Source organism: Peromyscus californicus, unplaced genomic scaffold (assembly GCF_007827085.1).
Source record: "Peromyscus californicus insignis strain IS unplaced genomic scaffold, ASM782708v3 Scaffold_8__1_contigs__length_139910024, whole genome shotgun sequence".
NCBI classification, from domain to species: domain Eukaryota; kingdom Metazoa; phylum Chordata; class Mammalia; order Rodentia; family Cricetidae; genus Peromyscus; species Peromyscus californicus.
Window position 1 is genome coordinate 87,482,497 of NW_026294606.1, and position 25,776 is coordinate 87,508,272.

The 25,776-nt window shown below is 47.4% G+C and overlaps 2 protein-coding genes and 1 non-coding gene across 4 annotated transcripts in view; all 3 read right to left on the reverse strand.

Moving 5' to 3' along the window:
• Window positions 1-2,215: 2,215 nt before the first annotated feature.
• Rpl13 (ribosomal protein L13) lies at window positions 2,216-5,090 on the reverse strand. The gene is made up of 6 exons (XM_052727650.1): window positions 4,970-5,090; window positions 4,646-4,755; window positions 4,412-4,553; window positions 4,049-4,222; window positions 3,467-3,523; window positions 2,216-2,415 (listed from the first exon to the last, which is right to left on the reverse strand). Exons 2-6 carry the CDS (start codon window positions 4,747-4,749, stop codon window positions 2,257-2,259), a joined length of 636 nt encoding a protein of 211 aa, XP_052583610.1. The 5' UTR covers window positions 4,750-4,755; window positions 4,970-5,090; the 3' UTR covers window positions 2,216-2,256.
• Window positions 4,278-4,363, reverse strand: LOC128104840 (small nucleolar RNA MBII-202). Its single transcript, XR_008216136.1, has one exon. It is a non-coding gene; the product is annotated as a small nucleolar RNA MBII-202 (small nucleolar RNA).
• A 4,727-nt stretch (window positions 5,091-9,817) lies between the features above and the next one.
• Spg7 (SPG7 matrix AAA peptidase subunit, paraplegin) overlaps window positions 9,818-25,776 on the reverse strand; it is a 42,876-nt gene continuing 26,917 nt past the window's right edge. Inside the window, exons 10-17 of one of the 2 annotated variants that reach the window (XM_052726994.1) lie at window positions 22,560-22,684; window positions 20,719-20,821; window positions 19,429-19,539; window positions 16,676-16,791; window positions 14,692-14,848; window positions 13,614-13,780; window positions 13,412-13,489; window positions 9,818-10,191 (exon numbers count right to left, since the gene is read on the reverse strand). In XM_052726994.1, coding sequence (XP_052582954.1) covers window positions 10,024-10,191; window positions 13,412-13,489; window positions 13,614-13,780; window positions 14,692-14,848; window positions 16,676-16,791; window positions 19,429-19,539; window positions 20,719-20,821; window positions 22,560-22,684 — 1,025 coding nt within the window. In that variant the 3' untranslated portion in view covers window positions 9,818-10,023. The remainder of the gene's footprint in view (window positions 10,192-13,411; window positions 13,490-13,613; window positions 13,781-14,691; window positions 14,849-16,675; window positions 16,792-19,428; window positions 19,540-20,718; window positions 20,822-22,559; window positions 22,685-25,776) is intronic. The other variant, XM_052726996.1, reaches the window with a different exon arrangement.

Here is a 25,776-nt window from a genome sequence, read left to right on the forward strand (position 1 = left end):
TGGTGGCACACACCTGTGCTAGATCTTGGCGGGGGGCGCAGTGGCAAGCCTGAGTTTCCAACTATCCAGGACTACCTACATAACTCAAGATATTCTCCTGCCTCTGCCTCCTAAGGGAGATTAAAGGCATGCTCCACTACTGCCTGGGGGGATTAAAAACATTTTTAAAACCCAAGGGGCCTGGTGGTGGTGGCACATGCCTTTAATCCTAGCACTCCGGAGGCAGAGCCAGGCGGATCTCTGTGAGTTCGAGGCCAGCCCGGTCTACAGAGCGAGATCCAGGACAGGAACCAAAACTACACAGAGAAACCCTGTCTTGAAAAAACAACAACAAAAACCCAAAACAAACAACAACAAAATTCATGAAAACCAAAGGGAGCCAGAGGCAGGTGGACCTGAGTTTGAGGCCAGCCTAGTCTACATAGCAAGTTCCAGGATAGCTAGGCTACACAGTGAGACTATCTCAAAAAGGGGGGGGGGGGGGGGGGGGCAACCCAAAGACGTGCACAATTTTTAAATAATCTAAACTGACCAAAATGGCTCATGACTCCTATGGTACCAGAGTTAATCTGTAAGAATGGCCACGAAGCAAAAATTCTAAGGATGCTCAGCTGCACTCATAAGCTGGTATCCAATTAAGTTTTCCACACCTGGGGCTGGAGCCATGGCCTGGTGGGTGGTTTGCTCTTACAGAGGACCCAAGTTTGATTCCCTATACCCAGATGGTGGCTTACAATTCCAGATACTCCCTTCTGGCTTCTGTGGACACTAGATTTGTATACAGTGCACACACATACACAAAGGCCTGACACTCATATGTCAAAAATTTCAAAGAAATCTTTGAAGTCTTCCACATATGAAAGAAGAGGGACTTCTGCCTCCTTGTGGCCACTCAAGAGTATTGACTGGAACCTGCCACTGGCTTTAGAACCATGGCAAATACTAGTCTCCAGTCTGGTATGGACTGTTTAATTAGGAGGGAATCATGTTATTTCCCCCTTAGGGTTAACAAATGACCAAACCTAATGCTTAGGGTCACCTACATATCTTATTTCCAGTGCCTAGTGAGGTAGGCTCAAAGGTAAGCATGTGTTACCCAGGACCCCTCCTTCCACACCACTTCAGTCCATCAAATGTGGAATGAGGGCCTGTTCACAGGGCGTCACCAGTGTTTGGTTAACTGCTTCAAAGAAAAAGGACGGCTAGGCTGGAGAGATGGCTCAGACGTGAAGAGTACTGGCTGCTCTTTCTAGAGGTCCGGAGTTCAATTCCCAGTAGCCACTTTTGGCCTGCAGGCACAATTCTGTATATGTAATAAATATTTCTAAGAAAAGGAAAAAAAAAAAAACAACCAAAACCACACCCCAGAACCCCAAACCTGTCTCTAGGGCTCTCCCTGGTGTTTGTATGCAAGGAAGTGCTTCAGACCCAAGTACTAACAAAGAATAGAGAATAAGCCAGTGTCAGAACAGATTGGCAAGCACCTGGAACCAGAAAAAGGGCAAATTACAATATCCAGATGCCAGCCTTTCACAAAGGCTAATGTAGATGAGCATATTACATCTATTGATGGAGTAGACTGGAGCCACCTCAAGGCCTGACATGTGAATTCAAAGAAACTGCTTTGGAAAAAACCCAAAAACTTAGGGCTAGGGCTGCAGCATTTACCGTGTGATGCCCTGAGCTCAAAAGCTAGTATTAACAGGCAGCCTTCTACCTTAGCTGTGGTTAACCAAAGCTCACAATGCTGAAATACAACAGTGATGGAATGGAGACTTGAGTATCGCTTGGGAATGCTTTCTAATACAGAAGAGTTGACAAAACACAGGCTATTGCTCCCCCCCCCCCCCCCAGAAAAAAAAGATCCAGGGGCTAGAGAGATGGTTCAGTAACTAAGAACATTGATTGACTACTCTTCCAGGACCCAGGTTCAATTCCCAGCACCCACGTGACAGCTCACAGCTGCAGTTCCAGGGGATCCAGCCATCCTCACAGGGACAACACCAATGCACTTAAGATAAAAATAAATAGCCAGGCGGTGGTGGCGCATGCCTTTAATCCCAGCACTCGGGAGGCAGAGGCAGGTGGATCTTTCTGAGTTCAAGGCCAGCCTGGTCTACAGAGCGAGATCCAGGAAAGGGTGCAAAGCTACACAGAGAAACCCTGTCTCAAAAAACCAAAAATAAATAAATAAAAATAAGCAAACAATCCAGCCTTTGCTTTATGGAAAATTTATTGCAACACTCCAACAGCACATCACTTTTTCTTTTCAACATCTTGCTCTGCAGCTTCCTTTGCCCTCTTTGCTCGGATGCCAAAGAGCCGGGCATTGGCCCGCGCCATGCGAAGACTGGCAAAAGCCTTGAAGTTCTTCTCTTCTTCTGTGATGACCCTGGCTTTCTCCTTTTTGTAGACCTGGGAAGAAGACAGCAATCAAGGTGGCTTGGACTGCAACCTGTCCACAGAACTTTAACACTGCCTCTAATCTCAGGAGCAAGAGGCTTCCGGTCACATACAGAACCCCCCTCTGGGATCAAATAAGTTACTAAAGTATTTGGAAGGTGGTGGTAGGAGGATCCTGAGTTTAAGGCATCTTAGACTACAAAGCAAGTTCTAGGCCAGCTTTGGCTTACACATGGAGACCCTGCCTCAGAAAGGAATTAGTCATGTCTTCAGTAGGAACACGTGCTGGCTAGTTTTATGTCAACTTGACACAAATGAAAAGTCATCGAGGGAGCCTCAATGGGAAAATGCCTCCAAAAGATCAGGCAGTAAAGCGGGGCAAGGTAGCACACATCTTTAATCCCAGCACTCAGGAAGCAGAGGAAGAGGCAGGTGGATGTGTGAGTTTTGAGGCCAGCCTGGTCTACAGAGTGAGGAGGGCCCAGGCCACTGTGAATGGTAGTCCTGGGTTCTACAGCAGCGCTCCTCTCCATGGCCTCCACCAGCCCTTGCCTACAGCTTCCTGCCCTTTCTCCTCCAGTGACAGACCACAACGTGGAAGTGTAAACCAAATTTGGTTTTGATCACGGCATCTCATCACAGCAATAGACACATGCCTTGCCCCTTTCAGGCAAACCCGCCCCCCACACTCACTAGCATTCTACACAAGAAATATTAAGTTAGGGTCATGAAAAATCTCTGCAAGGATGACAAGGCCATCCCTTAATAATATGGAGGTTAGCCAGGTGGTAGTGGCACACACCTTTATTCTAAGGTTTGGGATGAAGAGGCACACAGATCTGCGTTCAAGGCCAACCTGGTCTACAGCAGCTCTGAGTTTCAGAACAGCTAGAGCTACAGAGAACCTCCCCTGCCCCCCCCCAAAATTTAAAAGATTGGGGGTTGTTCTCAAGCAAGAGGTAATGCAGTTTCCTTTCACCGGCCTCCAACGTCTGCCACGACACTTCCCACCTGCCAAGCTTGTCTACAGCATTAACTAAGCCTAAATTAAGTGTCTACTTACATTCCGGATGGGCATCACAGGTCCTGTGAGCTGGGTGGCCAATTTAAGTTCTTCAGCCTGTTTTTAAAAACAAGAAGAGTTGAGTCCATGGTGTGTGGCTTGCTCCTAAGGAACAGGTTGCCTGGGCCTTAGCACTCAACATTTCATGGCCCCTGTGTGCTGGCTCACTAGGTATAGGAAGGGTTCTCTTCGACTGCAGACACAGAACCAATCTACCTGCTTGTAATCCACATCGACACCCACCCACCGATCCTTGTTAAATTTCTTTACGCTCTTTACATTTCTGAATACTGAAACACTTTAGGTCCAAAAATGTTCCTAGATAACCTTGTAGGGGGCAAATACACTAGAACATCAAGTCATACCCCAAGTCAACAGCTTCCAACGGTAAGATGGGAAAGCTCAGAGATTTTAAAGTGGTTCACACCTGGCCTGCAGCGCTCATTTTCCCATTATGTGTCAATCCCCTCATCTTGCACTGCTACGTTTTGTAGAATAAAAAGACTGCACCAGTGTGGATCTGGCACAAAGACTCATCTACGTTGAACCAAACCCGACACCCCGAAGACCCACTGTACTCACAGAACTATCTCCCTTCTTTGGAGCAGAAGGCTTCCTGGGGAAGAGTATGAGCTTGGAGCGGTACTCCTTCAGGCGCTGCACATTGGCCTGTAGTGATTCAGTAGATTTATTTCGCCTCCTTGGGTCCACAGAGATGCCGATGGTGCGAGCCACTTTCTTATGGATACCAGCCACCTGTCCAGAAACAGAAATGGGTGAAACACCTCGAAGCCCCTCCCCTGCTGCCCCTGCCGAGAAAGCTCGGTGTTATCAGATGGAAAAGGGTTCAAAAGTACTTTCATCAAGACAGTACAGCGATTCCGGAGAATGTCATCATTCCACCGAGGCCAAGAGCACTCAACGCAGAGACCCTGCCGAACTCACCCTGAGTTCTTCCAGGCTGAAGCCCCTGCCAGCTCGAACCTTGGTGTGGTATCTCACTGTGGGGCACCTCACTATGGGCCTGATGGGACCGGACGCGGGGCGAGGAGCGATGCGGCGCGCTTTCGCCTGCCGGGCCTTGCGTCTGCAGCGAAGGGACAACAGTCACCCCTGCCCCACACGCGTCCACTCCGGTACCCCGCCCTGGGAACCACGCCAGGCCCGCGCGCCCCACACCTGCGGATCTTGCGTGCCGGCTGGTTGAACCAAGTGTCCACTCGCCGCTGCCAATCCTTGTGGAAGTGGGGCTTCAGGATCATGCCATTCCGGCTGGGCGCCATGGCTGCCTAAAGCCGCGAGGGAGAGGAGGGCGGCGGGTGAAGGCCAGAGTCCCGAGGTCCCGCCCCGATCCTCCCGCCCCTGCTCTGGCTCTGGCCCCATGCCGCCGGCGCCTAGGCTCCTCCATGGCGGCGCACGCAGCCCCTCGTCGCCGATGGCAGCGGATGGAACGCGATGGAGCCCGATGCAACACGATGGCGGTGGCCGGCAGTAGAGACTCACCTCCTGTGCAGGAGAACGGCCGAGCGGAAAGGACCGAGCGCCGCAAAGCACCCTGGGGTTGTAGAGCGTCTGGCCAATCCAAAACACCGGCGCCCTTTAACCAATCAAAACAGGGAAAGGAGGAAATGGCCTCATGCGAACCCGCCCACCGGCGCACCATCGCCTCTCTAGCCGCTTGGCTCGAGTTTCTCGCTGGTTCCCAACCTTGCAGGCTTGCTACTTCCGGCCTGTTGGGAGGGAAAAGGCGACTAGTCTTTGTGGGAACTGCTGAGTCGTGGCACACAGATAGGATCACGCAAAAGACCCGCGAATTAAAGCCCTAACAATCCTTCTCCCTCCTGGATCCGGTGTTTTTTCCCCACCCACCCAGGGACATTTATGCTTCTTTCTTCTTTTTTTTTTTTTTTTTTTTATGGGGGGTTGGGTAGAGGGCAGGATTAGAGACAGGGTTTCTCTGTATCCCTGGCTATCCTGGAACTCGCCCTGTAAACCAGGCCGGCCTGGAACTCACAGGGATCCACTTGGCTCTGCCTGCTGGGATTAAAGGCGTGTGCCACCACCGCCCGATTTTTATTCTTTTAAGAGCTGTGGTCCCTCTCTGTTGCCCAGACTTCTCTAGAACTCATGCTCCTCCTCTTCTACAGAGCTGAGTATTACAAGCATGCACCACCATTCCCTACTTTTTTTTTTTTCCGATTCTTATTTTTTACTTTGTTTCCATGACTCATGTCTGCACCACGTGCATGCAGTGTTCATGGAGGCCGGGAGAGGGCGTCGGACCCCCGGGACTGAAGTTACTGACAGTTGTGAGCTGCCATATGGCTGCTGGGAATTGAACCTCTGGAAGAGCAAGCAGCCAGTGCTTGCTTGTAACTACTGAGCCATCTCTCCAGCCCCATACTCCCCATTTATTTAGATAAATCCTTTAGCCCCAGACTTAACTCCTCGGGATTGGGTGTGGCCACATGCATATATTGCATTCCTACCCACAATGGCATTGACAACAAACCATGAAGCAGCCAAGGCATATACCTGTCCTGCATCTGTATGCCAATAACCCTGTCATTTTTACTCCCCACCCCTAATTACCAGGTTTCATCCTGATGAAAATTCCATTATAGGAACTGTAGAAATGTGTAGCATTAATCTTAAAGAGTCTTATTAATAAAATCAAACCCGAGGCAGGTATTGGGGTGAAGCTGGAAGATCAGAGAGACAGAACAAGCCACAGATAACCTCATCTGGCCAACAATGAAAGTTAACTCCATATGCAGTTTCTTCAGAAATGGCTAGGTAGTCAAGAGAGCTATACATTTTAAAAATCCACATTATAGTTGGGCCAGGTGTCACAGACCTGTAATCTCAGGTATTCTAGAAACTGAGGCAGGACAACAGCCATTTCAAAGCTTTCTTGGGCAACTTAGTGAGACTATCTTTCAATTAAAAAAAAAAAAAGGTCTGGCAGGATGGCTCTGCAGGTTAAAGGTGCTTGCTGCCAAGACTGACCATTTGAGTTTGATTCCTGGGATCCACATGGTGGAAGGAGAAAACTGAATTCCCCAAGTTGTCTGCTGAGCTTCCTATGGGTACCACAGTTTGCGCGCGCGCGCGCGCGCGCACACACACACACACACACACACACACACACACACACACATACACTGTAATGAAAAGATGACTGAGGATGTAATTCAGTGTAGAGAACTTACCTTTTGTGTAAGACTCTGGGTTCAATCCTCAGTATGGGGGGGAGGGGGAAAGCCACTTTTTTGTGGGTGGATGTGGAGACTGGAAATTGATGTTGGAGATGCTCTCTACCTTATTTTTGGACAGGGTCTCTCACTGAACCTAGGACTTACCAATTCAGCAAGATTGTCTGGCCAGTGATCAGGCAGTGATCAGTGCTCCAGGGATCAGCCTGTCTCTGCCCTCTCACCCTTTCCCAGGGTTATACACAGGGGCTACTCAGACCTTCACGCTTGGTGTCAAGTGCCTTTACTCTCTGAGCCATCTTCCCAGCCCAGAGAAAATGTTTGCTGAATGAAGTCACGTAACATGTGTTTTCTCAGACCTGTTTCTGTTACCACCAAGTACCCTGCTCTCTCGTCTCAAAGACATTTCCATCTCCACCAACAACTTTTGGACAAATAGACTCAAGTAACTACCACTAACCTAGACCAGCACCTGAGTTCCAGCTCTAGCTGAAGTGCTGCCCAGGACACTGGGTGAGGGACGGGGATCAGAAACTGAAACATTGCTTAGAATCAGTTAGCTGAAAGGAAGTGCAGCTGTGGTCTTACGTTTCCTCTGCTGCATAAAACCAAGATGGACACAGAAGTGAACAGTTATGTAAAGACTTGGCTGATGCAGTTTTTCAAGCTCTAGCTATAGGTACAGTTCCTGTTCTCCTGGGCAGAGAACTCTGCAATTCTTCCCAAGAGCTTGCTGGATGACAAGTTCCTTGCAGGAGAGGCATGCTCTGCACATGATTGCAATCTCTTACATGACAAGTCCCAGCTTCTTATGGCTATGACATGCTCATTCCAAGGCAAGCTGTCTCTGAAGTAGCTCCTCCCTTCCCTTCCAGTTGCTTACTGAAACTTAGGTGTTTGGGAGCATCAGAAAATTCCAGCCTAATTCTTGTCATTCATAATCTGGGACTCTTTTAGATATATAACCTCAATTCTTTTTTGATTTTTAAAGATAATTAATTCAGTATTTATGTGTGAGCCTGCATGAGTTATGTGCACATGTGTTCAGGAGCCCACAGAGACCAGAAAAGGGCAATGGGTCCCTCAGAACATAGGTGGTTGTGAGCATATAGGTACAGGGAATCAAACCCTGGGTCCTTCTGCAAAAGAAGTAAACCATCAGGTGGTGGCGGCGGTGCACGCCTTTAATCCCAGCACTCAGGAGGCAGAGGCAGGTGGATCTCTGTGAGTTTGAGACCAGCCTGGTCTACACAGCGAGTTCCAGGACAGCCAGGGCTACACAGAGAAACCCTGTTGCAAAACAAAACAAAACAAAAAAAGCAAACACTCTTAACCATTGAGCCATCCCTCTCCAGCCCCCAATTCTGATTTTTTTTTTTTTTAATTAATATCAGAGTGGCATAGTGTTTCTGGCTGGACTTTGTGGTGTACATCCATAACCCCAGCAACCAGAAGGCAGAAACAGTATTGTTACAAGTTTGATGCCAGCCAGGGCTACATAATCAAGACCTGTTCTCAAAAAAACAAAACAAAACAAAAAACAAAAATTAGGGCTGGAGAGATGGCTCAGTGGTTAAGGGCACTTGCTTGTTCTTGCAGGGGCCTAGATTTAATTACCAGCACCCACATGGTGGTCAACAACTATTCATAATTGTAGTTCCAGGGGATCCAGCACTTTCTTCTGACACTCATGGGCACCAAGCACTAAACATGGTATAAATGGTATATATATAATATATATATATATATATATAATATATATATTATATATATATACATACACATTCAGGCAAAATATTTATACACATAAAATTTAAAAATCTACAAAAGAAAAAAGGTAGACAGATGGGACTATTTAAATGGATAAGTTTTTATACTGGCTTATCATTATTCATTTTATTTTAGAGATAGGGTCTCACTATGTAGCTCTGGCTGGTGTGGAACTCTGTAGGTCAGCTAGACTAGGCTCAAAACTCATCAAAATCTGCCTGTTTGTGCCTCCCAAGTGCTAGGACTAAAGGCTTGTGCCATCAAGCCTGGCATATGTATTTTCTGTGTACGGATCTAGGCATATGTGTGCCCTGGTATGGACTGGACAGAGGACAACTATCGGAGTCCAGTAATTGAACTCAGGTTATCAGGTCTGCAGAGTCATCAGGTCTGCTCAAGACACCACTGTAGAGAAATATAAAACCTAATTGTGTGGGGGATGGAGAGATGGCTCAGAGGTTAAGAGCACCGACTGCTCTTCCAGAGGTCCTGAGTTCAATTCCCAACACCCACATTGTGGCTCACAACCATCTGTAATGAGATCTGGCACCCTCTTCTGTATACATAATAAATAAATAAATCTTTAAAAAAACAAAAAACCTAATTGTGCACTGCTCTTTGGTAAGAACCAGAACTCAATCAAACTTAAAATGTTCTTCCCAACCCCTTAAGCCACCCCAGCTGCTGCTGCTGGTCCTGCTGCCCCTTCCTCTGCCCACAGCTTCCTCAGGCGCACAGTGCTGGGCAATCAGAACATCTGCTGACAGGAAGTCACTGTAACCCATGCTCCAAATGCCACTGCACAGGAAGGGTGGAGGCACCGCAGGCAGGAACTATGAACCAGTAAGTACCTGTGGCTCACCCTACATGGTCTGACTGAGTTCAGACGCCTACACAAAAGGCTTGTCTCTTGCCAGTGAAGGGCTCAAGGTATAAAGTGAAAACAAGACCCACAGCTGCACAGCTCAAATGTGGATTCTCTATCACATAACATGTGAGGTATCCGTTTTGGTGGTGGAAGCCAAGGCACTCTATACACACGCAGGACCAGGCAGGGGAGATTCTCCACTTGCTGATGCACAGAGCAGTAGGTGGCAGTATTTGCATCTTCCAACAGCGCCTGTTCCCAACTTTGGCCCCCTTAATGAGTGAGCACTGTGATGAGGACAGTCAGCTCAGAGGGTCTTTCATCTTGGATCCCATTAGCATTCTGAGGGAGTCCAGGACACAAACAGGGGATCATTCAGTCCAACTGGTAGGCTACCTTCAGATCTACAGAGCTACACAAGGAGACGGCATCTGAAGCCCCAGGGACTTAACTCCAGCATGCACACTCCCCATAAAGAAAGCAATACATATAGAAAGGTCAGTTGTCTCTGCAAACGATTTACTAATCCTGAATCAATAAATACATATTGGAAGTCTTCACCAGAAACCAGAGAGCTAACAGAGGCTGAGGTTCAAGTTTCAGGTGAGAAGCCGCTCGGAGGCTGAGGGCAGCTGGCTGACAAGTTCCGAGACAGCTGCAGGTGCAGTCGAGGAAAGTAGTTAGCTGGGCCGTGGAGGTGGGGGCTATGGAGCCGGAGCCGCCTCCTCCTCCCCCGAGGCCTGCTTCTCCTTTTCAGCATCAATCCATTTCTGTGGTGCGATCATTTTCTTTGGCCCATGGGGCGGTGGGCCAATGAGGGCCTCAATGTCCTCATAGTTTATCACTTCCTTTTCCAGAAGGGCATTCGCCAGCTAGAAAGAACAAACACGGCAGTGTGTGAGTGCCCTGGACAAAGACAAGAGCCATGGAGGGCAGAACATCAGAGATGGAAACCTATCCCACAGAATGGCTCTGTGTCCCAGAAAAGTAGGAGGGCTAGTCAGTGAGAAGGATGCCTCAGAAAGGCCACCTCCCCAGAGAGACAGGCGCAAAGGCGCTTCAGGCAAAGAATCGCTCCCTGTCTTTACCCTAAAAGTGATCTGTCAGCTGCCAGCCTCATTAATTTTTCTATTTCCTTTCAAAACCTCTGCTTATTTCTGGCAACTACAATTTCCTTCACCAAACAAGGTATGTGTGTCTGGAAGAGGCAGGTGGGGGTGCTAAATAGAGAGCCTCGTGCTTGGAATCTGCAGAGATAGGTACTGACTGACACAACTGAGGAGGGACTTCCGCTACTTTGGATACAGTCCTGAACATTATCATCACCATCATCATCTCATCATCATCATTATTATTATATTCCCAGACAGGAATATATATATATATATATATATATATATATATATATATATATATATATATATATATATATATATATATATATATATATATATATAACACAGGTTGACCTTAAACTTGCTATGCTCCTGTCTCAACTTCTTGAATGCCAGGATTACATATGCTACCATGCCTGAGCCAGAAAATATTTTTATCCTAAAGGTCCTATGTCTGTGCCCATATCCTGCTACTTGCTAGTTAAGAAAACTCTTCCAAGAGCTGGATATGGTGAAGCACATCTTTAACCCTAACACACCAGAGACAGAGAGAAAGGTAGGTTTATGAGTTTGAGGTCACCCTAGTTCCAGGCCAGCTAGGGATACATAGTGAAACCCTATTTCAAAACTATAAAAACAAAACAAAACTCTTCCAACTCAAAGGTTAAGGGTGGTGCTTGCTGCTCATACAGAGGACCTGGGTTTGGTTCCCAGCACCTACATGGCAGCTTTCAATTGCCTATAACTCCAATTCCAAAGGAGCAACATCCTCCTCTGACCTCCACAGGTTCCTGCACATATGTGGTGCACATACATACACTCAGGCACATGCATACACATTAAATAAACAAATCTAAAAACAATATTTCAAAGAAAATTCTCACACATTTTCTCTTTTTTGGTGCTGCTGGGCCTTAAACATGCTAAGCCAGGGGTAATGTCTATAGCTATACTGAGAGGTACAGTTCCCTTTTGCTCTACTCTGTCACTAGACTAAAACCTATTCATTGTAGTAGTTCTGCAGTCAGTGAGATACCCTACTGGTGGTCTTGTCAACCCCCATCCTCCTCCCACAGAGTAAGCTGAAGTTCTGAACAGTAACACTGGCTCCTTACTAGGTGGAGGTTATTTCAGCAGAGTTTGCACTGCCACAGAATCTAGTGAGGCAGATCTGGGCCAGGACCAATACTCTGAGGGCCTGAAACAGGATCCCAGCCCAACAAAGCAGCTGCTTCTTTTTTTTTTTCCCTCCCCTGAAACAGCGTTTCTCTGTGTAGTAGCCTTGGCTGTCCTGGAACCTCCTTTGTCGACCAGGCTGAACTAAACTCAGAGAGATCCACCTGCCTCTGCCTCCTGAGTGTTGGGATTAAAGGTGTGTGCCACCATGCCTGGCTTTTTTTTTTTTTTTTTTTTTGAGACAGGGTTTCTCGGTGTAGCTTTGCGCGTATTCCCAGAACTCACTCTGTAGCCCAGGCTGGCCTTAAAGGCGTGCGCCACCAGCGCCCAGCCTTAATTTTTTTTTTTTTTTTTTGGTTTTTTGAGACAGGGTTTCCCTGTGTAGCTTTGCGCCTTTCCTGGAACTCACTCTGTAGACCAGGCTGGCCTCGAACTCACAGAGATCTGCCTGCCTCTGCCTCCCGAGTGCTGGGATTAAAGGCATGCGCCACCACCGCCTGGCTTTTTTTTTTTTTTTTTAATTTAAATTTAAGATATTTTTTCTTTTTGGAAGCAAGATGTCAATCAGTAGGCTAAGCTGATCATGAACTCAACTGTCCTTGTGTTTCTGCCTCCACAGTTGCCTCACCTGAAGGAAGCAAAAGGCTACAAACAATTACCCACAGCAACTCTTGTCTGTTTTCATGTGGCACAGACAACTACACTTCCCACTGCTTTCAGAATAGAAGCCATCATAATCTAGGGACACAATGTCCTCGTCTCTGGAGCTGTCCTCCCACGATTGACTGCCCACACTGAGACACCAGACAGACCACAGGACATTGACACTAGGGAGGTCTGAGAGACTGTCACAGGTAAGAGGAGTATAAGGAGATGTAATAACTGCATGTCCTGTGGGATCCAAGCCACTAAGGTGCTTGGATCCACTAAGGGCTCAGTTCGTATGTGTCAGTGCTGGGCTGCTGGCATGAGGATGCCCTATACTATGGGAGATGGTAACTGGAGGGCACACGTCGTGATAACTAAGAGAACTCTGTACTATATAAGAATACCTTTTCTGAATCTAAGAATCTGAATCTATTCTAAAATGAAAGAAGATTTTTGAAAAAATTTGAGGGAGGGCTGGAGAGATGTCTCGGTGGTTAAGAGCATATAGTAGCTGGGTAGGGTGGAATGCACCTTAACCCCAGCACTTGGGAGGCAGAGGCATGGAGATCTCTGTGAGTTTGAGGCTAGCCTGGTCTCCACAGTGAGTTAGGACATCCAGGATTATGTAGAGAGACCCTGTCTCAAAAAATAAACAAACAAATATAAAAAAAAAATAAAAAGAACATACAAAAGAAGAAGGTGGTGAAGGAGAAGAAAAGCATATACTACTTTTGCAGAGAAGCCAAATCCCTTTCCCAGCACTCTGGTCAGGGGGCCCCACAACTACTTATAATTCCAGCTCCAGGGGGCCCAATGCCTTCCTCTGGCCTCTGTGGTCACTTGCACTCAAGTGCAGATACTTACAAACATGCACATAATTAAAAACAAATTTAAAAATATTTTTTTTTCCCAGAGAAAAAGTTTTAAGTGCTGGAAAACTGCTAAAATTCAATGTCGATTACGGCTGGTGCTACATAACATGTGCATGAGAGTCGAGGAAATTCTCTGAATGAACTGACTTGATATGACTGTAGTAAAAAGACAGGAAAATACATTCCAGCTGAATAGGGGGGGTCAATATTGAGCACGTTGTCCCCTACACTTCCAGGGGCTCCTGAGAGGCCTTGGGGATGCCAGGCCCACATGCGCTCACCGCCTGCAGCTTGTCCAGGTTGTCCAGCAGCACCCTCTCAGTGTGTCTGTAGGCTTTGGCCACCAGCAGTTTTGCCTCCTGGAAAGGAAGAGGTAAGTCTGTCATGAGAAGGTATGGAACACCGTCCACAGATTCATTGCAGGCTCCTGCAGGAGACCCAGGTGCTTCTCCTCCATGGGCAGTAAGGCCTGTGCCCACTCACATGGTCCATCAGCTGCTGGAGGCCCTGGCTGAAGGGACGCCGTCCAATGCCCATGAGGCCCTCTTGTGCCTCGGGGAAGGAGACAGGCCCAATGCTAGGTGCCATCCCAAACTGCTTCACCATGGAGTATGCAATGCGGGTAACCTTCCTCAAGTCATCCTGGGCCCCTGGAATCAAGAAAAGGAGGTATTCTGAAGAGGGCATGCACATAGGAGCACCTGACCTCAGGCTGTCATAGCCCAAGCAGCAGCAGCAAACTTCCCAGAACACTATGCTTACACCTTCCATAGCAAGACACTGACTGGGACACAGTACCTTGTTAATTCTTTTTTTTATTATATGTGTGTGAGCGCACACACAGGCGAAGTCGAAGAGCTTGCAGGAGTTGGTTCCCTTACTGCACAATATGGGTTCTAGGGACTGACTTCCAATCAGCAGATTTGACAGCAAGCCCCTCACCTGCTGAGCCTTTTCACTGGCTCATTACTGCTTCTTAAAGGACAAAACTTAACTGCTCAGGACACTGGCCTGCCTTACATCAGTGACATGCTCAAGCATATGGTCAGGTCTATACTAGAGAAGCTATCACTTTTTTTTTTTTTTTTTTTTGGTTTTTTTGAGACAGGGTTTCTCTGTGTAACTTTGCGCCTTTCCTGGAACTCACTTTGTAGACCAGGCTGGCCTCGAACTCACAGAGATCCGCCTGCCTCTGCCTCCCGAGTGCTGGGATTAAAGGCGTGTGCCACCGCCGCCCGGCGAGAAGCTGTCACTTTTGAGGCACAATGTCCCTGAGACCCCCATGATCTTTCTGGATATCTAGTGAATGCTCTCATATCCAGTTCTTTGTAGCCACGACCAGTAATTAACCAAGCAAACCTATTTACAGTCTATCTATATGAAAGTTTTAAAATAAGTATCTTAAAGCAAAGCTTCTACTTAGTTGCAAGTCTCCTTTGGCTCCAACTCCATGTGCATGCACACATTTCCACTAGACTCGCCCTCTCAAGTGCACTGAGTGGAAAGAAACAGGCATTAGAGTACTTTGACAAAGCCACACCCTAAGGGCTAGCCTTCTCACCAGAGGTAACCCTGCTGAACGAGATGGCCTCAGCCGCACGACCGCCTAGTGCCATGCACATCCGCTCAAACAGCTGCTCCTTGGTGAAGAGGTACTGGTCCCGAGGGAGCATCTGAGCGAAGCCCAGAGCAGCATTTGTTCGAGGTGCTATGGAGACCTGCAGAAGAACAACAGAGCAGGGGGCAGGGGCCTCCTAAAGCTCTCATCACAGGCTGTCAAGCAGCCAGTCAGGCTAGTCTACACATCCCATTCTTAGAGAATCCTCACACTGCAGAAGGCAGCTTGTGGAAACAGGAGTTTCTGTATGGTGTGCTCCTCAGTAGCACTGTGTGCCTAGGAAGTCAATGACAGTTCTCGGGAAGCAATCCCAAGGTATAAGGGCAAACTTCACCTCACATGCCAGTTAGCACTGACCCATGGGAAACTCCAGAACGTATCCAAGGAAGGGAGGCCACCCTACCCTTGCCTTCTCTCCCTACAATCCAATGCCAGACATTTGAGGAAGAGGCAAGACTACTGCTCCAACAGGCCAAGTAGCAGCTGCTATATCTCAAAAAAAAGTGGGTGGGGCAGGTCTATGCAGGCCCAGCTCCCTCTGAGCCCCAGGTAGAAGCTGGTATTAATATTCAAAGTCAGGGCTATGACTACAGTCCAGTGATAAAGAGCTTGTTTAGCATGTGCAAGGCCCTGGGTTGGATCCCCAGAAATGCCAGAAAGAAAAAAGACAGGGGCTGGAGGAATGGCGCAGTAGTTAAGAGCACTGGCTATCCATAGGATTCTGAGGTTCATTCCCAGCACCCACATGGTGGCTCACAACCTTCTGTAACTCTTGATTCAAGAGGATCCAATGCCCACTTCTGGCTTCCATGAGCACTAGGTATATATGTGGTACACTGGCATACATGTAGCCAAAATACCTACACATAATAAAGTAATAAAGGTGTTGGCCATTGCCGCTCAGCAAAAAGAAAATTGTTTTATTTTCTTTTTTGAGACAGTGATTCTCTGTGTAGTCCTGGCTGCCCTGGAACTCACTTTGTAGACCAGGCTTGCCTCAAATTCACAGAGATCCATCTGCCTCTGCTTCCTGAGTACTGGGATTAAATGTGTGCACCACCACCACCTGAACAGAAATTTTCTGAAAAGATGATTTAGTGTCTATAATAAGGACAAACTGGTCACAGTGACAGCCACATCAGTAACAGTGCCACAGTTTCCTTCACAGAACACAACCATGCTTCCAGTCATAAAAATCAAGTGACAATTTTGAGAAGAAAAAGACATCTTGGGTTTGGTATTTGTTTGGAGTTTTTGAGATAGTATTTATTTTGCTACTGAGTTCATTAGTGCCTGGCCTGCTTCAAGCTGGGCTGGTCCCCAGATCAGTGACTGCTAAATACGCCATGGGGTAGCAGGTAGGAGTTAACCTCTTGCTAATCCCAGGGACACAGAAGGGACTGCTCCACTTTACTTCAGAGACCAACCAACATGCTGTTAGAGTGTACACACGGGCAGCTGGCTGTCTGCTGCACTGTCTCATCCTGCAATGCTGGGGTGGGAACAGTAGTGCCACAAAGCCTCCATGGGACCCTTGCTACTGTCAGAGCTACTCAGGCCTCCCTACTCAGACGACACATCTCTTGTCCCATATCCCTGGGTTCCTCAAGGGCCTCTATGCATAGTCTACTTGATTTCTGGAAATTATCTCAAAATAACCATTGGCCATTCTGAGCAGAAACAAGTTCAGCTCTCCACCATGAGGCTCAAGTGGGCAAGGACAGAGGCCTTGACATAGGGATCTTTCCCGTCATGCCTGGTCACTGAGGCTGAGTACCCATTCCTGCCTTTTCTTCCTCGCTCCCGCTCGGGGCTACAGCCAGAGTCATGCCAAGGTGGTGCTAACATTTCTCTCACATACCACAACGTGGTATTCACGTGAACACGTGGAGTTCAGGACGCCTGCTACCTCTTCATCACAACCCACCTTCATCACAGCCTCTGTGTGTTCCAGCAGCCAACCGACCAAGGCGTGGCCAGACTCATGGAAGGCAACTACTGTCTGCTCCTCCTTGGAAAGGATCTTACTCTTTTTAGCAGTTCCTGAAAGAAGTCGAGAACCAAGTTCAGGACCAAGTGCTCTGGGCACCTTCTGGGCTCTCTTCTCGCTTGGCACCTGTGTGGCTCTGCTGAGTTTTCATACAGACATGATTCTTAACACCCCAAATCAAGGGAACCTAGGGAAGAGCTGGAGTGCAGTGTTTCCGGGAACCATCAGAACACTTCTTTTTTTCATTTTTTGGTTTTTTTGAGAGAGGGTTTCTCTGTGTAGCCGTGGCTGTCCTAGAACTGGATCTGTAGACCAGGCTGGCCTTGAACTCAAAAGATTCACCTGCCTTTGCCTTCCAAGTATGCCATCCCCAACCCCTCACCCCCTATCTTCAATTTCAGTGAGTCCCTTCCTGTCCCATGAGTGACTTCTGACTTTGTCGCTGACAGGATGAGGAGGGGTCCCTTCAGAATCCCAGCAGCAGCTGCCTCTGCTGCAGGGTTCTGCTGCCATCCTTCCCGCTATGAGATGAGGGCCTCACACTTCAGGGGCAAGTCTACTTAAACTTCCCTGCCCAGCTTCTAGTCACTTACCACCCCAAACTTTCCAAACATTAAGTTCCCATTCTGGGCATCCTTTTGCTGTTACTGCTGCTGTTTTTTGAAATAGGATTTCACTACATAGCACAGGCCATCAGGTGCCACCACACCTGACTTCAAGTTAATGTTTAGGATATGTGGTTGTTTGAAAAGAAAATGGCCACTAAGGGAATGGTATTAGGAGGCGTGGCCTTGTTAGAGTAGGTGTGGTCTTTTTGGAGGAAGTATGTCACTGTGGAGGTGGGCTTTGAGGTCTCATATATGCTCAAGATACTGCCTAGAGTGACAGTCCACTTCCTAATTGCCTTCTGATCAAGATGTAGCCAGCACCATGTCTGCCTGCATGCCGCCGTGCTCCCTGCCATGATGATAATGGACTGAACCTCTGATCTACAGTGAGCCACCTTAATTAAGTATTTTCTTTATAAGAGTTGTTGTGCCGGGCGGTGGTGGCGCACGCCTTTAATCCCAGCACTCGGGAAGCAGAGGCAGGCGGATCTGTGTGAGTTCGAGGCCAGCCTGGTCTACAGCGCGAGATCCAGGAAAGGCGCAAAGCTACACAGAGAAACCCTGTCTTGAAAAACCAAAAAAAAAAAAAAAAAAAAAAAAAGTGGTCATGATGTCTCTTCATAGCAATAGAAATCCTAACTAAGACAGCACAAATGCCACAAGGTTCCCAAGGCTGAAACTCTGGAAGCAGCAAGTTCCTGAGGGAGGGTCAGAGCTCTGTCACTACCTAGCTATGATTTCTTCAGCCAGCAGAGGAAAGAACTGAAGCTGCCTATATCTTACTAAAAGAGCCAGGCATGATGATGCACGCCTTTAAAACCAGCACTCAGGAGTTCTAGAGGCAGGGGGATCTCGGTGAGTTCCAGTCCAGTCTGGTCTGCACAGTGAAACCCTCTCTCAAAACTAAATAACAAAAAGTATGTTTTTCTCTAAGATTTTTATTTTCTGGTGGGAGTTGACAGCTTTCAGTAGTGGCATTAACACAGGGGCGAGCAAGTGAGAACAGGCAGGTCCATTAAACACAGCACTAACAGGACACTGTCTTGTGTTTGAATACTGGGAATAAACCTCCATCTTGGCTCTGAGGGAAAGGTCAGTCCACATTGAAGGCACAGGACTTATTTTCAAGTGGGGCCTAAGGTCCTGTACTTGACACTCACAATCATCTCCAGCTGCACTGATCAGCTGCCACTGTGTCTGACGGGCTCATGGCTCTCAGTAATTGTGTAGGAGGTTCCAGCACATGTCACTCAAGAGGCACAAAATGAGCGGGGCATGGTGGTGGACACCTTTGATCCTAGCTCTATGATAAGACCCCATCTCAAAAAAACAAAAACAAAAACACATTAAAACCAAAGCCAAACACACAGCACCCCATCCTCTTGATGGAAAATGAGGCTCCTACCTTGTTAATCACCAGAGCCATTAGTTCCAGGAAGATGAGAGTCTGGGGCAGGTTTATCTCTCTCCCATAGACCGTGCAGGTGCCCCTTGAGGGCAGCAGCCTCTACTTACACCAGACTTGGCTGGCTGTGCCTCATCTGGTCCAAGGTGGGCTCTCAGCCACCTCATGGTGCCTAGGATAAACCCTGGTTTTCCTGGAACTCACCAAGCTGGCTTCAAACTCACAGAGATTCTCTTGCCTCTGCCCCCCAAATGCTTGGATTAAAGGTGTATATACAGCACCATGCCTGGCCTTTCTTTTTTTTTTTTCCCATTTTTTTGAGATTGTGTCTCTTGTAGTCCAGGCTGGCCTGGTACTCACTACGCAGACTTGGATGACTTTGAACTCCTGATCTTCCACCTCCCAAGTGTTGTAATTACAAATATGTGTGCTAGCATACTAGACTTGAAGATGTTTTTATATTTGCTTGAGGAGTAGGTCTATTCTTGGGTAAATTTACAAATCTCAAATGGAGGAAAAGTCACAATTCCTTGCTACTTATGTAACGACAGAACAACAGAACCCAGGTCTACTTCCATCTACCCCGCACCTAACTTGTCTGGCATAGACAACTTCTAACAGGTTGTCTGAAAGTGTCAGCCCTAACAAGGCTCTAACAAGGGGTGTGGTCCTCATACCAGCAATGACACGCTCCACGGCGTACTCAAAGTTGAACGTGTGGACAGATGTGTGCCCCTCCCGTGCAGCGTGCAGAGCAGCCTCATTGCAGATGTTGGCAATGTCTGCGCCTGTCAACACAAACCACAGGCAGGGATGGGGGGTGGTGCTGGCTCTTCCCTGTCAGCATTTAGGAAAAGGAAAGAGAAGGAAGGGGGAAAACTCAGCTTTTAATGAAGAAAAACAGAGAAAAAGAGCCCGAAGTGGGGCATGGGCCTATGAGTCCATTACTGGGGAGGCTGAGGCAAGAGGACTACAAGTTCTAGGCAAGTACAGGCTACATAATGGAACTCTGTCTCAAAATAACAAAGGAACAAGAAGGAAAGGCGGAAGGGCAGAAGGGTAGAAGGAAAGGAAGGGAAGGGAGATGGGAGGGAGGAAGAAGGAAAGAAGAAGGGAGAAGAGGGGATGGGAAGGAAATAAACTAGAGTTGACAGTGGTGAACTGTGGCAGGAGGAGAACAGGAAGTGGGGGAGGGGAGCAGGAAGTGTGTGGGGGGGGAGCAGGAAGTCAGGAGAGCTGGAAGGCAGGAAGCAGGGGAGCAGGCAATTTGTGCTGTCCCAGAAGCCCTATGGGGCAGCGGGCTGAAGCACTGCAATGGCATGCTACTCTGGATCTTGAAGTCCTCTCCTGTCTGCCTCTGTACTGTTTTCCGTCACTTGACACTTGTATTTTTCTTTCTTTTTGGTTTTTCGAGACAGGGTTTCCCTGTGTAGTTTTGGTGCCTGTCCTGAATCTTGCTCTGTAGACCAGGCTGGTCTTGAACTCACAGAGATCCGCCTGCCTCTGCCTCCCGAGTGCTGGGATTAAAGGTGTGAACCACCACTGCAGGCACCTAACTGTGACTTCTAACTCATTGGAAATCACATGGGGACTGTGCGGAGGAAGCCTGGTGGGGCAGTCTAAACTGGAAGGTGTTCTCTATGTAAATACAACACAGGAGACACAGGCAGACAGACTGTCTCACAGTCCTCTGACGGCAGAAGCTGTGGGGCCATCATGATGCTGACTGCTGCTTTGGTGGAGACATCACAACTGCTCCCTGTGAAGTCAGGCGAGCCACACAATACTTCTTGATATTGCTTCCACCACAAGAGGAAGAAGTCCCTCTTTCCTGGTCCTCTGCTGCTTGCATTCACACTTGATCTCACCCAGGCTGGACGGATGAGTGACTCAGAACACAGACAGTACTTGCACTGGGAGATGGAGGCTCTCTGTCATGAATACATGTACTAAGGTTGAGGTCATACCACTGAATCCTGGTGTCAGCTCTGCCAGCCGCTGGGAGTAAAAGCTGCTGGGCTGGGTCAACTTCAGGCCTTTCAGGTGCTGCTCGAAAATCTCCCGCCTTTCCTGTCACAAACGGGAAGACACAGCTGAAATCACACTTGGCTAACAAGACAAACTCTTCTCCCACAAGCTCCATGATGAAACATGGCTATCACAGGAAACACTGGCTACTACATGCTTGACATTCTCAGTCATTACCCGTGCTCTTAGAAACCAATTTATAGAGCTCCAAGCAGCAATTTAAAGATGAAAAGAAAATAAATGTAATAGAATACAAGTAAAGCATACCACACATAGCAAAGATTTATTCCACAAAAATTCTGCAAGTCACACATTCTGGATCCTGACATAAAATATCTGACATTGTCAGAGACAACCAGCTTCTCTTAAGTAAAGTGAGGGATACTGAGGCTACCCCACACATCTCTCTCCAGTGGCATTAACTAACTACCCAGCCATTATATTTGCTCTCCTTCCTTCCACACAGACCCTCTATCCAATTCCTGCTCTCTCAAGGCTATAATACAGGTACTTTGACCATGTAGCAGGACCAAACAGAAGTTTGTGAGAAAGAGACTATCAGGGCAGAAAACCATGGTTTCTGAGGCTTTCATGGACACCACTTCCAAGACAAAGTCAAGTGCAGTTACGAAAGGCAAGATGATTAGAGACTGAAAAGATGGCTCAGAGGTTAGGAACACATGTTGCTATTTCAGAGGACCTGGGTTCAGTTCCTAGGATCCACATGGTGGTTCACAACCGTCTGTAACTCTAGTTGCAGGGGACCCAGGGGATCGGATACTCCTCGGGCACTAGGAACACACATGGTGCCCATGCATTCATACAGGCAAACTCTCATATACATAAAAATGCATAAAAACATCAAAGAGGGAGGGGTGAAAATCCCAAGACTTCTCATAAAATTCAAGATGGAAAGGAGAGATGCCCTCATTTTGATTTGAAAGAATTTACTATAAAACTCAACCCAAGCCAGACAGTGGTGGCTCACACCTTTAATCCTAGTACTTGGGAGGCAGAGGCAAGTGGATCTCTGAGGTTGAGGACAGCCTGGTCTGCAGAGAGAATTCCAGGACAGCCAGGGCTATACAGAGAAATCCTATCTCAAAAAATAAAAACAAAACAAACAAACAAACAAAACCCCAAACCACCTAACCTAGACCAGTGCAGTCAACTCCACACACTCAAGGATGAAGGTAGAAGACACTGGGCAAACTTTAGCTCACTGTCAAAATAAGAGAGCAGTGAATAAATACTGAGCAAGCCCCATCACCAGGACCCTATGATCCCAGCATTCAAGAAGTAGAAGCTAGAGAATCATTAAGTTCAAAAGCTAACCTGGGCGGTGGTGGTGCACGCCTTTAATCCCAGCACTCGGGAGGCAGAGGCAGGCGGATCTCTGTGAGTTCGAGGCCAGCCTGGGCTACTAAGTGAGTTCCAGGAAAAGGCGCAAAGCTACACAGAGAAACCCTGTTTCGAAAAACCAAAAAAAAAAAAAAAAGCTAACCTGGGCTACATAGCAAGACTCTGTCTCAAAAACCAAACCAAACCAAAACAACTATAAAAGGACATTGAGTATTACGGTATCAGAGTGGTCATGGACACTTACTTGGGCCCCAAGGGCCACAGTAATGTCACACTAAGGCTAGATACTGGAGAAAAGAACCATGATAACTATAAAACTAGAGCTTGTTCCCCAGGGAGGGAAGGAAGGCTGTGGCCCAGGCCATAAGAACTGTGCTATGGAGAAACTGGTTGCCCCATCCTTCCCAGTGGTTCTGACCTGGAGAGTGGGAAGATCAATGAAGACATGCCTATCGAGTCGACCAGGCCTCATCAGAGCATTGTCCAAAACATCAGCTCGATTCGTGGAAGCCAGGACGATGACATGGTCTGTGGTGCCCATTCCTGAGAGGACAGAGCAGACACAGTGGCCTTTGGAGTGTAAGATTTCGACAGAATGGCTTTTCCCAGTGACTACCCCCTTGAGGACACAGCAGGGGAAAAGTAAAGGCCCGGGGGAAGAAGAACACCAGATTCCTTCTGGACAGGATGATGAGGTGCAGGCACCTTCCCAATGGCTTCCAATCAAAGTCATGCCAAAAGTGTGAAGTTGCTTGTTTTTTAACAATAGCAGTTTCCCTTGGCTGTATGTGGAGACTCAGGTGGATCCCTGCAAGGGAGTAGAACATTTTCATCCCAAGAAGCTACTGTGCTTGCTCAGCGGCAGCTCTTTACTATGTGGTATCTAAACACTTTAAAACCTGGGTTTAGGCATGAGGTTTCTTGTCCAGGATATTAAAGGTGGGGCTGGAGAGATGACTCAGTGGTTAGAAACAGTGCTACTCTAGCAGAGGACTCAGGTTTGGTTCCCAGCACCCACATCAGGTGGCTCACAACCATATGTAAATCTAGTTTCAGGAGGTCTGCCTTCTTTTGACATCCATGGGCACCAGGCACACATGTAGTACACATATGTAATCAGAGACAAAACATTCATACATAGTTTTTTTTAAAGTGGCTCAGAAACCACCCTAGATCCTTGACTAGATGTGACTGGGAGAAAAAAATCAACTACACAAAAAGGTTTATAGCCAGGTGTGGTGGTGCACACGATCTTTACTCCCAGCATTTGGGAAGCAGAAGCAAGAGGATCTCTTTGAGTTCTACGTCAGCCTGGTCTACATGGCAAGTTCCAGGAGAGCCAAGACATAGTGACCTCCCAAAACAAACAAACAAACAAACAAACAAACAACAAATCCCCCTAAAAATTTTCTTTGTAAAGAAGCTGGGGAGGGGGCTGAGAATGTAGGTTAATTGCTAGAGTGCATGTCTACTATGCAGGAAGTCCTGGGTTCAGTCTTCAGCACCACATAAACCAGGTGTGGTGGCACGTAACTGTAAATACTAGCACTCTAGAGGCAGGATGATCTGGAGTCCAAGGTAATCCTCAGGCATATAATGAGTTCAAGACTAGCCTGGGATGCATGAGACGGAAGGAAGGAAGGAAGGAAGGAAGGAAGGAAGGAAGGAAGGAAGGAAGGAAGGAAGGAAGGAAGGAAAATGATATCTTCCTTATCACACTTTAAACCTGACAAGCCGTAACAGTGACAATAATTCACTGAGCCTTCAAGAACAGAGCAAGGCAGAAGGTCACCTTGCCAAAGCTAAGCAGATACCTAAAAACAATGCTTTTTTTTTTTTTTTTTTTTAATGAGCTCAGCTCTGCCTTCTGCCACAGCCCCAAGGTTCCTCTGGACACCTGAGCCTTGGTAGAGAAATAATGACACAGAGAGCAAGAAGCTGATAGGCTAGAGATGTGACAGCTAAGAGAGATCCATACAAAACATTCTGCCCAAAGACCTTCCTGGTTTCATGCTCAGGCTTCTTTTGCTTGTTTCAGTGAGACACTATCAATCTCAGTAGCCCTGGCTGGCCTGAAACTTGCTATATAGAAGAAACTGGCCTTCAACTCAGAGAGCTCTGCCTGTCTTTGCCTCCTGAGTACTGGGATTAGGGTGTGCTCCATCACACCCAGCATGCTCATGCTTCTTGAATGTCTTCTGTCTAGGTGCCTTGGAATTCTGAAATTATAAAGTTTATATACAAAATCGTGCCAGGCCTGTACCCAGGTATTTGGAAGGCTGAGATAGGAGGATGGCAAGTTCAGGGCCATCTTGGGCAACTAGTGAGAGTTTATCTCAAAATAAAAAATAAATTAAGGAGCCAGGTCTGATGGCACACATCTGCATCCCCATCACTTCAGAGAGTGATATAAGAGGATCAGAAGTTCAAAATCATCCTGAATTACAACGGGAGTTCAAAGCCAGCCTAGACTACACGAGTCTGTCTCAAAAACACAAGCTGAGCATGATGACACGTGCCTTTAATCCCTGCATTAGGAGGCAGAGGCAAATGGATCTCTACAAGTTCTAGGCCAGTCAAGGTTACACAGTAAGATCTTGTGTCCTCCCCACCCCCCGGAAAAACAAACAAACAAACAAATAAAAACTAAAGAAAAAAATTACAACAGGGCTGGAGAGATGGTTCATATAGAAAAAAAAAAAAAAACACTCGTTATGCAAGCATGAGGACCCGAGTGTGAATTCTCAGAACTCCTGTAAAAGCTGGATGCACAGCACAAGCTTCTATGATCCTAGCACTCCCATGGGAGGATGGGGAGTGGAGGCAGAAGAATCCCCTAAAGCTCTCAAACCAGCTAGGCTGGGTAGTAGCTCTGTGTGGTGGAAGGATGGGGAACACACCCAAGAGATGGGTAGTTGGTTAATGTCACAACAGAGGTATGGGGAGTGGGTCCTGCTCTACATAAGAGAAGCTGACAACATCAACATAGAGTAACGGGCCATTTATTACCACATAGCACCAAGATAACAGCCACTCCCCAGTCGGAACAGATTATCTCCCTCAGGTTCACTTCTAACTTTTGGTCTGGGGGTAGGGGGTGTCCAGAAACTGTGGCTATGTGTGGAAATGGCTCTTAGCAAGGCCAATACTGCTATCTGGGGCACACACTAAGAGCCACCAGTGGTACCCATGTGCTCTCAAGCCTGGCATCACCCAGGCCTTGGCCCACAGTCTGACCTGAAGTGTTAGTGACTCCATTGAAGGGTGATGAGCAGTCCGAGTGGTTAGATGAATAGCTATTTTGCTAGTAGGATATGACACAACAGTGGAGTCCCAGGCTCTGTCTGTTTTGTTATTCACTCCCCTGACATGGTCATGAGGAAATGCATCTTGAAAGCTATGCAAAATATACTCACTTCTACTGTGAGAACTGAACTGTCAAGATGCATAAAAGCCATGGCAAAGCCAGCAAGATGGTTCAGTGGGTAAGAGAGCTTGCTGCCAAGTCCGATAACTAGAGTTCAACACCCAGGATCCACAAAATGGAAGAGAGAACAGACTCCTGCAAATTGTCCTCTTTCTTCTACATGTACGTTGTGAGATACATGTATTTACTCAACCCTTGAACATAAATA

What these genes read in the sequence shown, in the direction of transcription:
- Rpl13 (XM_052727650.1), bottom strand. Translation starts at nt 4,749, where the DNA reads ATGGCGCCCAGCCGGAATGGCATGATCCTGAAGCCCCACTTCCACAAG. An exon ending in TCAGCCTGGAAGAACTCAGG is followed by an intron (nt 4,223 to 4,411) that starts GTGAGTTCGGCA and finishes GTTTCTGGACAG; the next exon opens with GTGGCTGGTATCCATAAGAA. An exon ending in CTGTGATGCCCATCCGGAAT is followed by an intron (nt 2,416 to 3,466) that starts GTAAGTAGACAC and finishes TCTTCTTCCCAG; the next exon opens with GTCTACAAAAAGGAGAAAGC.